The following is a 12,950-nucleotide window of genomic DNA, read 5'->3' on the forward strand; positions in this document are numbered from 1 at the left end:
TCAGGGGCCACGGCAGTGCGAGTTGGGTTTTTTTTGTTTTGTTTTTGTTTTTGTATTTTTGCTTTTCATTTGGGTGTGGCTCCCAATTTTTTTTTTCTGTGGGTCAGCAGCACCTGACCCAAAAAAGTTTCCCCACTCCTAGTCTAAATAAACACATGGAATGGTTCTTGAATTACAAAGGGTAACTTTCCATTCAGGTACTCTTGCCTTTTCACCATTGTTGATGAGCCACATCCATTCTGTTTTAATGAGCACTGATTTCATGCTTCTGTCTCTGTATTTTTTTTTCTTTGTCTTTTTTTTTTTTTCCCCCTCTTCAGCATCTGAGGATGAGAATTGTAGCTCATGAAAGCTTATGTTCAAACAACCTAATACATTTTTAGTCTTTAAAGTGCTACCAGATTTCTTCTTGTTGTTATACCCTTTTATGGAGTTAGGCTAGGGTAGAATGGAGAGAGAGAAGCTGGCCATGCGTGCGTGTGTGTGCGCGCGCGCACACTTTTGGTTAGTCCAGTGTATGAGAGGACAGTAAAGCAGAAGATTAATTAGCTGTAGCGAAATAGGCTTAGTATAGCACAACCCATGACTCTGCTTAAGAATGTGGTTGTGCCGCCTTATAGGCATGAAAGGAAGACAGACGATTAGTAAGGTTTCATAGGTCTGAGGTTTGGAGAACTGAGACTTAGAGGTGCTAAACTAAAAGCATCAAAAAGGTATTGAAAAGTTAAATTGAGACAGTACTCTAGCAATGTAAGGAGGCTTGCAGACAGTCAGGGAAAGGTGCAGGGAGAGGGAGTTATGCTTCAGTCTGCTCCTCTCTGAAAAGAAGCAGATAATTTCAGCTGCTATCGGCAAACATCTGAAACTAAAGTCAAAAATTTGTCTAGTTAGGTCCTTATGGCCTCCATCACTACAGTACCAGAATGACTTGGTCAGGGCAGATGAGAGAATAGATGTATTATCAGAGTGAAAGTGGTTAGAACCCAAAGAACTCAGCAGGAAAAAGTCTGGGCAGAGAATTACAACAAATTAGGCTGTGGGGTGTCTAAGGGCCATTCTTTAAGCTTCTGACATTAAGTTTTTGCTCCCTCAGCGTCCTCGCAGTAATATGAACTCTGGCATAGAGGTGCCCTGTACGCTGCCCAGTTTTACTCCATATGTGGAAGAGTCTGCACAGCAGCAAGTTATGTGAGTTTCTGTCTCTTGAAAGCTTGTAGTGGGAGCTAAATTCGCTTCGTAAGTGGTTTGGCCAGTCTTGTTCTGCCCATGCTATGAGCATTGGTCTGTCCCCAAACTATGTTTGAAAGAGTCCAACTAGAACAGTGTTTATGGAGTGAAAAACAATATGACTACTTTGAATAGAAAATTCCTGAATTTTAACAAATTGCCTAATCAAATTGTGAGGCCTTTATCTTTAATTCTTAAATCTTCATGTTGGCCTCAGGGTTATCTGTTGGTATTTTCTTAATGTGAAAATTGAAGGTTTAATTCTGCATTAGGATCTTTTTCACAGAACTCTCTTTCCTAGAATTTCAGTAAACATCTTGCAAAGAGTTAAATGATTTGACAAATTCAGTTGTTCACAGATCTGCATTGACTGTAAATGGTGACAGTTGGAACAGTTGTCCTCAGGATTATTCTTGTTTACTTTTTCTTGCTTAGATAACAATGGGGCATGTGGTAGGGAGACTGGTGACAAAAAAGCTGCAGGTGGCAAATGCCTATCAGGGTCTCTGGGTTGAAAGGCAAAAACTCCCACTCAAGAACAAGTGTTATATAGCATATAGATGCTATTTGACGGGGTGTATTGGTGCTTATTTCATCAATTACCGCTTACCCCTAAGTGTCTGCGTTTTATTTTTTCTGCCATTCCATTTCTTCCTCTCGCCTTTCCTGTTTTCACTAGGAGCCTGTATTGTACAGAGCCTGTATTGGGGACTATGTGCTGAATGTTAATTATTTTTTGTTCTTAGTACTCCCTGCAAAATTGAGCCAAGCATAAATCGTGTTTTAAGTGCTTGGAAGCCTGGGAAGGAAGAAGATCCACTACAACGAGTGCAAAACCATCAACAGGATACTCAAGAGAAGAAAGAGGTGCCAATGTATTGTAAAGAGAGAGTTTATGCCGGAGTAGAGGAGTTCTCCTTGGAGGAGATCCGAGCGGAAATCTATAGAAAGAAAGCAAAAAAAAGAAGGGAAGGTATGTATCAATGACCAGACGCTTCTTCAGATGCAGTTTGCATTAGGTATGGCAGCCTTGGGGAAGGTAGGACTATTGCTTAGCACCTGTTAATGCTAAGCATAGAAACCAGCAACCAAGTACTGAGAAGAGACAAACCTGCGGAGAAGACTCATATGGAGGTCTACAGTGGGAAGGGAAAAAAGGTTCACTGGCTCTTCAGTGTTAACAAATGAACCATTGTAGATAATAGCTTGCTCAAGCTATTTCTAGAAAGGAAGACATGCTGTCTGCATCCACTACTAGGGTTTATCCAGGAACAGCAGGTATTAGACTGTATCTGTTTGGCAAATGGGCCTTTTTATCTTACCTGATTGTCTTTTGTTCTGTTAATAGCCTAAATAAATACCCCTCTGTCAAGGCTTCATCCCCACTCTGGCATGATAAATGCAGAAGTGGGGGCCTGCAAAAGTACCACCAAAACCTTATCTTTCCAGGCTTTGGTAAAAGCTTCCCAAAGTTTTTTGGGGATAAAAACTCTGCTGCCACTACCCAAGTAATAAGAAAATCAGGGGAGAGATCACTTGGGAAATCTCACCCCTAAAGCACATACCAGGACACACAAATTAACCAATACCAGGTGAATAAAAAGAAGAGAGCTTTTATCACCACCGCAATATTCCTGTTGCAAGCATAATGACTAGATGGTAAAGTCACAAAGTAATATCCTCGTGGGGAATTCCACCATGGGCCCAAACTTAGTTGCAAAAGAGAGCAAAACCCATTTTAAATGCACAGACATCAATCAGATCCCTTTTCCCAAACCATAAAACTGAATGGATTTATCTAAACTTTACCCTACTTACAGAAGAGTGAAGAATCTGTTCTTGGAGGGAGACATTCTGTCTGACTCCCTCAGTAGCTGGAAAGAAAACTGCCCCAGGGTATGTCTACACTACCCCGCTAGTTCGAACTAGCGGGGTAATGTAGGCATACCGCACTTGCAAATGAAGCCCGGGATTTGACTTTCCCGGGCTTCATTTGCAGAAGCCGGCCGGCGCCATTTTTAAATGCCGGCTAGTTCGAACCCCGTGCCGCGCGGCTACACGCAGCACGGGCTAGATAGTTCAGAGTGGCTTGTTCGGGGTTCGAACAAGCCGGCATTTAAAAATGGCGCCGGCCGGCTTCTGCAAATGAAGCCCGGGAAATTCAAATCCCGGGCTTCATTTGCAAGTGCGGTATGCCTACATTACCCCGCTAGTTCGAACTAGCGGGGTAGTGTAGACATACCCCCAGAGACAAAGGAGGGAAACCCCAAAATTCCTTTGTCCTGGTTTGGAATTCCTATGTACCTTCCTATTGGCCAACTCTACCAGGGTTAGGTATAGTTAACCCCTTAGTCCCCCAGGCTGCTGGCTAACCCTCATGATTATGATATCCCACTACTTCCTGTGGAGGGTAACTTTTTTTTTTTTTTTCTTTGCAGGAGGATCTGTTACTGGGGGTGTGCAGAGTTTGGGCTTGGCTATAAGTTATTCATAAGGAATACATCAAATTTTAATTAGGTATTTCTTCTTTAGAAGAGTTTCAGGCCATAGCACAGCGGACAGCAGCAATGCAGAGGAGGATTGAAGAGCTGGAGAAGAAGCTAAAGGAGAAAGAAGATGATGATCAGCAGCAGAGACTATATGAGCAGGTAACTTCTTCCCTGTTCATTTGTGCTAGTATCCTACCTGCATGAAGGCAGATGAAAGTTCTAATGGAACGGTGACTTCTCTGTTATCTGGCAAGTACAGTTTCCTCCCTCTTACTGTGAAGGGATTCTTAAATTTTTGGAATAACTCTATAAAGCCACTTCCCTAACAACTGAAAGAGGATAGAGTGTATTTTTTAGATTTATTTTAATTACAATGAATACAAATCTGAGTCTTTCTTCGTAGATTTAAATATCAAAGGTAGTGTAAAAAATGTATTCAATTGTAAATAATAGAATTGGCATGCCATTTTTATACCACCAATGAGAATGAACCTTTCTTTAGGAAACAGTGTGAACAGGGAACATGATTTAAATTGTTTTAAATATTATGTTTTCTGATTTTAAAATTAAAAATCAGTGACTTTAAGTACAGAGTGCCATCTCATGTGGTTTTGGAAGTTGGTATCATGGCTTGTGATTAGCTTACTGGGTGCTGTTTCTCTCCCTTCTGCCACCTGCTCCCCCTTTCATGGTGACAGCCATCAGAGGAGAGAGAGCCTGCAAGAACGGAATCTGTTTTGGTGGGAGCTTCAGAGTCTCTTAAAGCACAAGGAGGAATTACTTTGTCTGGGGCAGAAGTACTTACTACAGAATCTCTTGCGAAGAAACTGACAGGATTGCAAAGGTAGTGATTAGCTTTGGGAACAAGATGTGGGGGGACTCTGCCTCACTGTAGTTGTTTGCTTCTTATTTAAAAAAAAAAAAATAGGTCACTTTCTGGGACACCTGTTTTTAGTCCCCCCCCACCCCTTTTTAAACAAAAACTGTTGGATGTCAAGTTAATACCTGATTCTGTTCAGAGATCTAGGTATCTGTTTTCAGAGGATTTTAATAATTTGTCTGAGGAGAGTAATGAAGTTAGTGTGTGTTTATCTGGCATACCTGAGTTCAGCTTCCTGGCCTACTAAGTCTAGTTGGGGGCTGCATGCATGTATTAAACTTGCCTATGTTTTGTTCACAGTGAGTCCCAGTTAGCAGAAAATGCTCAGCAGCATGACCAGCCATGCTCCAAAGGCAAGTTCTGTTTGCGTTGATTCCGTTTTGAGGGAATGGAAGTAATCATTCAAATAAATAGCAAAATTTTGGATTAGAATAGTGAAAAGAACATGCTAATTGGCTTTGGTCTTCTTCAGGGGTTTCGTATGCTCAGTGTTGTATTGAATAGGATATGTGATTATGGTATAAAACAAAAGGAAGTTTGAAAAAAATACAACAATCAACCTGTGGGATTCCTTGGCAGAGAACGTTGTAAAGTCCAAGATCATATCAGAGTTCAAAAAACCATTAGATAGATTGATAGAGGATAGGTCCATCAATGGTTATTAACCAGGATTGGCAGAAATAGTGTTCCTAGCCTCTGTTTGCAAGAAGTATGGATGACGGGGGACGAATCTCTTGATAATTACCCCTTCTGTTTGTTCTCTCGGGCACCTGGCTTTGGCCACTTTTGAAAGACTGGCTACTGGGCTAGATGGGCCTTTGGTCTGATCCAGTATGTCCAGTCTTATGTTCTTATTTAAAGAGACTATCAAATATAATAGCTGAGGGTCCTTTCTTCTTCTCTTGAGGTACAGTTCTAGAGTTTCATATTTGTTGAGACTGATACCAGTTGAGAGTGCCTTCTGCAGGAGCTAATATATTCTACAGTTGGACTGCTGTTGATGAGAGTGCCTCATGAACTCCTCTTCATTAGCCTATGCACTTTCCAGCAATGAATAATCTTACTGATCAGGGGTCTCCAACTCACTGCCTGCAGGCCATCTACAGATGGAGCATTTTCACAATCTGATTGTAGGGGTGGGGGTTGGTTCCTGTCCCCTAAGCTCTGTTCCTTCCTGCCACTCCCATGTTGCACCTTGTTTTGGGCATTATCTGGGGGAGCCTGGTGTAGAGTAGCAGCAGTGATTGGGCTGTCTGGCACTCCCCATGGTGGTTGGGGCCATGGGGAATGGCCTGAGTTTGTACACTGAATATGCATCAGTTTCCCTACAGCTCCTGCTGCTGCAGGAAGTGTGGGAGGACTTGGCGGCTGCTGCTGCTGCCCGCCAGGCACCTGCAAGGCAACATCGCTGGGGGAAAAGGGTGGTGGTGGAAAGGGCTGGGGCTTGAGGGACATGTACAGATATGTTCCCTACCCCTAAGGTCGCCAGGATTCACAGGCTAGAATGTGAAAATGCTCCAGTCGTAGATGGCCAACAGGACATGAGTTTGAGATGGTCAGACATGAGATTACAATTCTTTATTGATTCTTGTATTGACAGAAATGACCCAGTCTCTAGCTGTGTGCTCTGAATTCCGGAGAGACAGTGTGTTTTTAGATGACCAAGACGAGCAGAAATTTGAGACCACACTTAAGAAAAAAGGTACAAGCTTTAAAAAAATAAAATCCAGGCTGCACACTGCCTCATGCTTTTGCTCAATTAGCTGTTGGTATGTTAAATAAACAGTCTTAATGTATTATCACTCTTATGTTTTTAAATGGGGACTTCTAAGCATGAGTCCAAATACTTTCCGCTAGAACGGACACCTAGAGTTGTCTTAGATGGATCTGAAGCACTATTGTGTGCTTGCAGAAGTATCTGTCTGTTTTAGCCAGATTCTGTTTTCTTTCAGATGCTGCTCTTCCTCTTTCACTGGATCCTATTAAGACTTTCTCCATTTTTGATGAATCATCTGATGCAGAAAACCAGACTATCAGGTGATAGAAGTCAATTACTAAAACACATACATGCTGGAGGGTGAAAGATGCTAAATAAGTTGCCTTGACTACTCCCATACGACTCCCTCTTCCAGTATGATTATTCATGACAGTATTCCTCTTTATGCATTGGCTAATTTTTTCTCTCATAGACTTCACTGCTCTCTGGAGACTCTACAGTCTGAGACCTCATGGTCAGGAAAAAATCCCCACAATTCATCCTAAATCTTTCCTTTATTGATTTCACATAATTCTCTTTCCTTCTTATGGTGCACCCTAACCCCCATATAGTACTTACCAAGAATGGAAATAATCTTGTTTAAGTAGTTTATTGTATTGGTTTATAGTTTTGATCTAAAAAGAGGCAAAATGGTTTTGAAGTGTTGTGTGAATTAAGTCTCTATTGAGCAATGATTATTTGTGTAAATATTTAATGCTATGTGTCACTTTCGTTTAGTCATCCTGCAGGCCACCCACCGAAAAGTGTCCGTCGTCCCCTTGCTGTTCGTAAATCTTCAGCTAGTCTCACCACCAAGGAGAATATACCACCAGAAGTCTGCGTAAGGAGCAAAACTTCTATCAGCTTTTGGAGGAAAGGAGACAGTGTTGAATGAGCTTTTGCCAAATTTGGTGATGGTGTGATAGAAGGGGTTTGAACTAACGAGTCCTTGATGAAAACACAGTTCCATACTTTCAGAAAGGGATCCCTGATGCCTCTCTCTGGTTTGCAAGCCATTGGAGTAACCTTCAGATCACAGTGGAAGACTTGTTTGTTTGGCCACCTTGCATGACAAAAAGCTAAACAAACAGATAAGTGCAGCTTTTTTGGAGGGAAGGAGTGCTTTTAAAAAAAACTCCAAAGTAACATAAGTGTATCATAATGAAATGACCGTTATATGACTTGAACAGACCTTGTTCTGTTCAGAGTTTACAGTCTACTTGGACGAGCACGGGATGTAGACAAAAGGAAAAGAGGATTCAAGTGAACAAAAATAACTTGTATAGCAACCAAGTAATAAGTTCTGATATTAAAGTAGGGATTGAGATGGGCAAGAGTGGGGAGAAGGACACAGCACAGAAATGGAAGTTGATGTCAAGAAAATAATACATAAAGTGAAGACAATTGATGCATGAGAAGGATAACCGAGTAGAAACACAGGAAAAGGCATTAAGGTGAAAGGGCAAGAAGGGAAACCGTGAAAAAGCAAGAGACAAGGTAGGAAGTGGGTAATGAGAGACAACAAGGTAGGGGGCAGAATCTTAAGCAAAAGTAGGAGATAATAAGCACATGAAGGAATTAGCTAGGTAGAGACGATTAAGATGGCCAGAGATATGATTAAGATTGAAAGCTGGATAGATGGAAAAGTGAAAATTAGTGAAAATTGTGTAGATAAGACTACAGTAGTTCATGTGAGATGATACAATCATGATGTGAACCATGGCTTGGCTAAAGAGTGAATGAGATGGGGGGCATTCTGGAGAGGATGGGGGGGATTGACAGTGTTGGAGAATAAGGTAAGATTTGATGAGAACCAACATCTCAAGGAAAGAAACTGGATTTGTCTCTAATGATGCAGAAAGGAGGGAGGGCAGAGTTTCAGTGAGATGAGAAGTTGAGTTTTTTGCTGTGTGTAAGTAGAGACCTATCTCTGAAGAAGTATGGGAGTCAGAGTAGATGGGTAAACATGATTGTACATATAGCCCACCAGAAAGCTACTGGAAAGGATCAAAGACTGGCCTTCAGTGCAGTGTTTTCCACATAATGGGCTGTGCATGTCCCCTTCTGTTCTGCTTACCCTGAGCAGTAGGCTTACCTGACGTGAGCGGGAGGATCCAAGTGGTGCATAGGGAAGCAGCCAGAGCCAGTGAGGAATCAGCAGTCTCTCCGCCTTGCCCATTGCCATTTGCTTCATGCTGCTGCTGTCTGGGTCCTTATCTCACTTCCCCTAGGTAGCAGAGTGGGAAGCAAGATCTGGGAAGCAGCAACAATACAGATGAAGCAGCTGGAGTTAGCAAGCAGACCATACCAAGGTAGGGATGGTGGTTTGGGGGCAGCTAGGGCCTGCAGAAAAGGGGTAGGGTTGGGAGATCAGATGTAAGGAAGTTGTGGAGGGAGAAGGGGGCTGAAAGATTGGGAAGAAAGGCAAAGCATGATGGGGGCGGGGGGAAGGGTAGGATTAATAGGGACCCTCAAAAGATTAAAAATGCATGTGATGCATTTTTACTAAAAACTTAGGAGCCACTGCACCAGAGCATGTCCAAAATGGAAGACTAAGTCTTCTTGATACAAGTCTAATTATGAAAGCTTGGCTATCAAGATAGAAGAACTGGGAATGGACAGTTCTGGAAGTCTAAAGAAACTTGAGGATCTCAAGGGGAAATTTAGGGAATTGAAGGAGAATGAATATTGTGAGGAAATCTTTAGGACTTTGGAATTCATTAGTGGCTTTAAAGGCTGTCTTGAATTGGGAAGGGTTTTAATGTTAGACATACTTTTTGATTTTTAACTTTTTATAATTGAGTTACAGAGCAGCATACACAGCTTCAGATGGAAATAAATTTGAGTGATCATTTTACTAGTCGTTTCATCCACTTCTGAGGTGAAAGATAGTAAGCTTTAAACAGTTCTCAGCAATATTGTTATAGAATAACTCAGAACAGTAAGAAAATTATATAATTCTAGATAGGCAGAAGTCATTTACCCAACTGAAACTAACAGCAAGCTATAGGAAGAGCACATGAAGCTAGAGATGCCTTTAATTCAAAGATGCCTTTAATCCAAAATGAGAAGAATCAAAAGGAAAGAGAAGTACAAATCTTGATTGTGCAGGAAAAAGGGGAGATGATCAGATGACTGGACTGATTATGGGGGTAGTAACAAGAGTGAGAAAAGGGACAGAGTGCATTGGAGAAAGATGAAACTTGCATGTACAGTAGAACCTCAAACAAAAACTGGTCTGGTAGCACTTTATAGACTAACAAAACGTGTAGATGGTATCATGAGCTTTTGTGGGCACAGTCCACTTCTTCAGATGACCAGAGTTTTGAGTTTAAGATGTGCAGACCCAAAATAAATAGGGGAGAAAGGGGGAGGGGGGCAGGAAGCAAGGAGCAGAGGTTATGAAAAAAATCTAAGGGTAAAACAAAGGCAAAACGGTAAGCACCTGAGGATTGGCCAGTTAAAACAAAGCAGATAAGGATCAAAGTCAGTGGTGGTGGGGGGGGAGGGTTACTAACACAAGAATCATCTACATAAAGAGCTGTTTGCTAAAAAATTTGTAACTGAACAAAACATGGTTCTTTCAAAAGTTTACAACTGAATATTGACTTAATACCATTTTGAAACTTTTACTGTTCCTAATAAAAATACTGCTTTCCCTCTATTTTTTCCAGTAGTTTAACACAGTACTGCAATGTATTTGGGTTTTTAGTCTCTTCTGCTGCCTGATTATCATACAGCTTATTCCAAATGAGGTCTGTGGTTGATTGGACAGTTAGTTCATAACTCTAGTATTCTGTAAACTGGCAGAAAAACGAATGATGATCAAATCTAAACTATTAATAATCACAAATAGCAGGTACATCTTTGTCAGTCATGTAGAAGTTTCTTGGAAGGAAGCGAAGTATGAATAACAAGTCATGTTACTTTTTTGTGGGTTTTGCGCTGGAGAGTAAGGCAAAGTAAATAACATCAAAGACATTTTATATGTAACTGACATTCTTTTTAATAGAAACTGTTCAAGGACACCCCCCCCAATCTAGGGGCTAGGTGATAGCTGTTGGCTAATTTGTTCTGTTTTCTTTTTGTTTCAGGATGAGCTCCATGGAATTGAACCCTTAGTTGAAGATGCAATTTTGACTGGCTCCTACAAGAACAAAACCCTTTGCCCCAGTCCAGAAGATACCTGTGACTTTGTTAGGGCAGCTCACTTGGCATCAACTCCCTTCCATGGTGTAGTGGCTCAGAGAATCCAGCCTCCTACCAATCCTGAGTGTACCTTGAAGGAAGAGTGTCCAGAATCTAAGAGCACATCTCTGAGCCAGCAAATTCCTATTTGTGAGGGTATCTACAATGAAACTCTTTGCATTAAGAAATTAAGGTAATTCTCTGTAGATCACATTTCCATCAAGAGCAAAATGCCTTAATCCTTTTTTCCTGATTTGAGTCTTTGGTTATTGGGAGTCTCTTTCCCAAGATTAGATACTGTATAATGAATATTCTTAATAGAGCTGGGTATACTTATCATTTTTCCAGCTCAGTCTAAGGTTTGGGGTTTCATTTTTTTTTTTATTGGTGTAATATCTTGAAAATAGAATTGAATGTTCAGCCAAGAGTCACAGCTTTGCTGCAATGCTTAACTTCATGCTGTGTGTCTAAAATAATTAAAGTTGAGCAAAAGTTTAAACCAAAATGATTAGAGAGAATAACCAATTCCAGTTATATTTCAGGATTTCTTACTGTCTTGTTAATATAGCAATGGTTTGGTTTTTCAGTCTCTCTAGTAAGTCTCTATTTCAGGATGAGAAGAGTCTTGTGAATTCAGTATTTACTAGAGGGGTTTGGGGATGTCTGGTATATTTCTGTAGCTAAGGGATTGGTATGCAGGCACTACAACAGCTGGAAGGTTGGGTGGCTGATAATCTTCTTATTTACAGCCCAATTATGGAAGCAAGTCAGGAAGACACTGGCTCCTCTGGTTCCTCTGTTTCCTCAGCCTCCTCTCTTTCCTCTGTTGCGCACATCTCCACTGTTAAATACTTGCATATTCCTGAGAAACTGGAATTGGCTCAGAGCCTGCCTGGTGAAGTAGCTAGTGACACTGGAGGCAGTGAAGACAATACTAGTAAGTACCAAGTCTGAATTTCACTTGACAACATGTCTTTGATTTGAGCTCAGCTACAATCTTCAATAAGCATGTCCTGTATTCTGCTGTACTTTTGTGTAAATATCTCATTGGCTTTATGGTTTTATAAGGTTAAGTCTATGCAGTGGGCTGTGTGATCCTGTCTTAACTGAACTAAGTAACAGTGTGGGGCACATAAATAAAACTTCTTGAAGGATGTTGGTATTAAGGAAGAAAGGGATTGTAGTAGGATCAACAATGTTGTAGGTTAGGATTTATTGTCATGGTGTCCTGACAGGTGGTCTGCTCTGTCGTTGGCCAGAAGACTGCGTCTGTGTTTGTTCTCAGTCGTGTGCTGTGTTGACTTTTGTGCGATTAGTTAACACCAGCAGACTGATAGCTCGCAAAGACCAGAAATCAGATAAGAATCAATGGTGCCCAGCCAGGTTTATTGTTAAGCAAAGTACAATAATAGTCAGGGCTCGACAAATGCGCTCGTCTGTGGTGAGTAGATTTTATCAGCTGGCGAGTGCAGGGGCGGACTGGCCTGGTAGGCGGTTGTGACGGGCTGGCCAAAGACCGCATTATGGCCGGCGTGGCCCCATCTGATCCGCCAGCCGGGCGGAGGAGCGGAGCGCCACCGGGAAGGGGGAAGTGCAGTGATTCTCAGCACTGGGCTGCCTGTGTGCATCTCCGGTGCGAGGAGGCGGGGCCAAAGGGCGGGACACCGGCAGATGCCAGGATGCTGGCGTGACATGGCCCCACTGATTTTAAAGGGCCGCAGCAGCTCAGCTCTGGCTGCGTGGCCATGGAGCTGGCTGCGGCACAGCCAGGCCCTGCCTCGCCAGCTCCAGTCTTGCCATGGCTACAATCCTCTCGCCGGTGAGAGACTGCTCCCGGCCGACCATCCGGCTTGCTGCACCCGCCCTGCACCGCACCGCTTTGTCTCCGTGCCCCCTGTTCCCCTGCACCCTGGTCCCCTGTACCACGGATCCCTTGCTCTCCCTCTTCTCTGCGACTCTCTGGCTCTGCGCTGCCCGTGCACCCTGCTCCCTTCCAATACCTGCCCCCCAGCTCTGTGTTGCCCATTCCCTGCACTGCCCCTAGACTCCAATCCCTCTGCCTCTCCCGTTCCCCGCGTCCCATTCCCCGTGTCTCCACCGCACCCTGCGTCCCTCTGGATCTGTGCCTCCCATTCCCCGTGCCAACCCTGTACCCCCTCCCCCCCACTGTTCCCTGCACCCCTCTGGCTCTGTGCTGTCCTGCACCCTGTTTCCCCTGTCGGTCGGGAGTGAGGGGTGCTTGTCCATACAGAGGGGCTGGACAGGCCAGGGAGAAGGCTGCTATGACCCAGCAGGGAGTGAAAGGGGGATTTCATTTGAAGCGCCTTTGCCTTTATGGAATAAAACAAATGAAAATGCTCTTTGCTATTTATAGGGCTAAAATGCGGGGACAAAAATGAAAACAAATGGA

General features: G+C 42.8%; 1 protein-coding gene across 2 annotated transcripts in view; it reads left to right on the top strand.

The window, feature by feature from the left end:
* BUB1B (BUB1 mitotic checkpoint serine/threonine kinase B) overlaps positions 1–12,950 on the top strand; it is a 45,938-nt gene that overhangs the window by 12,994 nt on the left and 19,994 nt on the right. For both annotated transcript variants that reach the window (XM_075927082.2, XM_006128647.5), the window contains exons 8-17: positions 1,094–1,188; positions 1,974–2,200; positions 3,760–3,875; positions 4,415–4,560; positions 4,897–4,949; positions 6,197–6,298; positions 6,549–6,633; positions 7,091–7,193; positions 10,447–10,733; positions 11,290–11,477. In XM_075927082.2, the coding sequence (XP_075783197.1) occupies positions 1,094–1,188; positions 1,974–2,200; positions 3,760–3,875; positions 4,415–4,560; positions 4,897–4,949; positions 6,197–6,298; positions 6,549–6,633; positions 7,091–7,193; positions 10,447–10,733; positions 11,290–11,477 (1,402 nt within the window). The remainder of the gene's footprint in view (positions 1–1,093; positions 1,189–1,973; positions 2,201–3,759; positions 3,876–4,414; positions 4,561–4,896; positions 4,950–6,196; positions 6,299–6,548; positions 6,634–7,090; positions 7,194–10,446; positions 10,734–11,289; positions 11,478–12,950) is intronic.

The sequence above is a fragment of the Pelodiscus sinensis genome, chromosome 5, assembly GCF_052426305.1.
Source record: "Pelodiscus sinensis isolate ZL-2025 chromosome 5, ASM5242630v1, whole genome shotgun sequence".
NCBI lineage: Eukaryota > Metazoa > Chordata > Testudines > Trionychidae > Pelodiscus > Pelodiscus sinensis.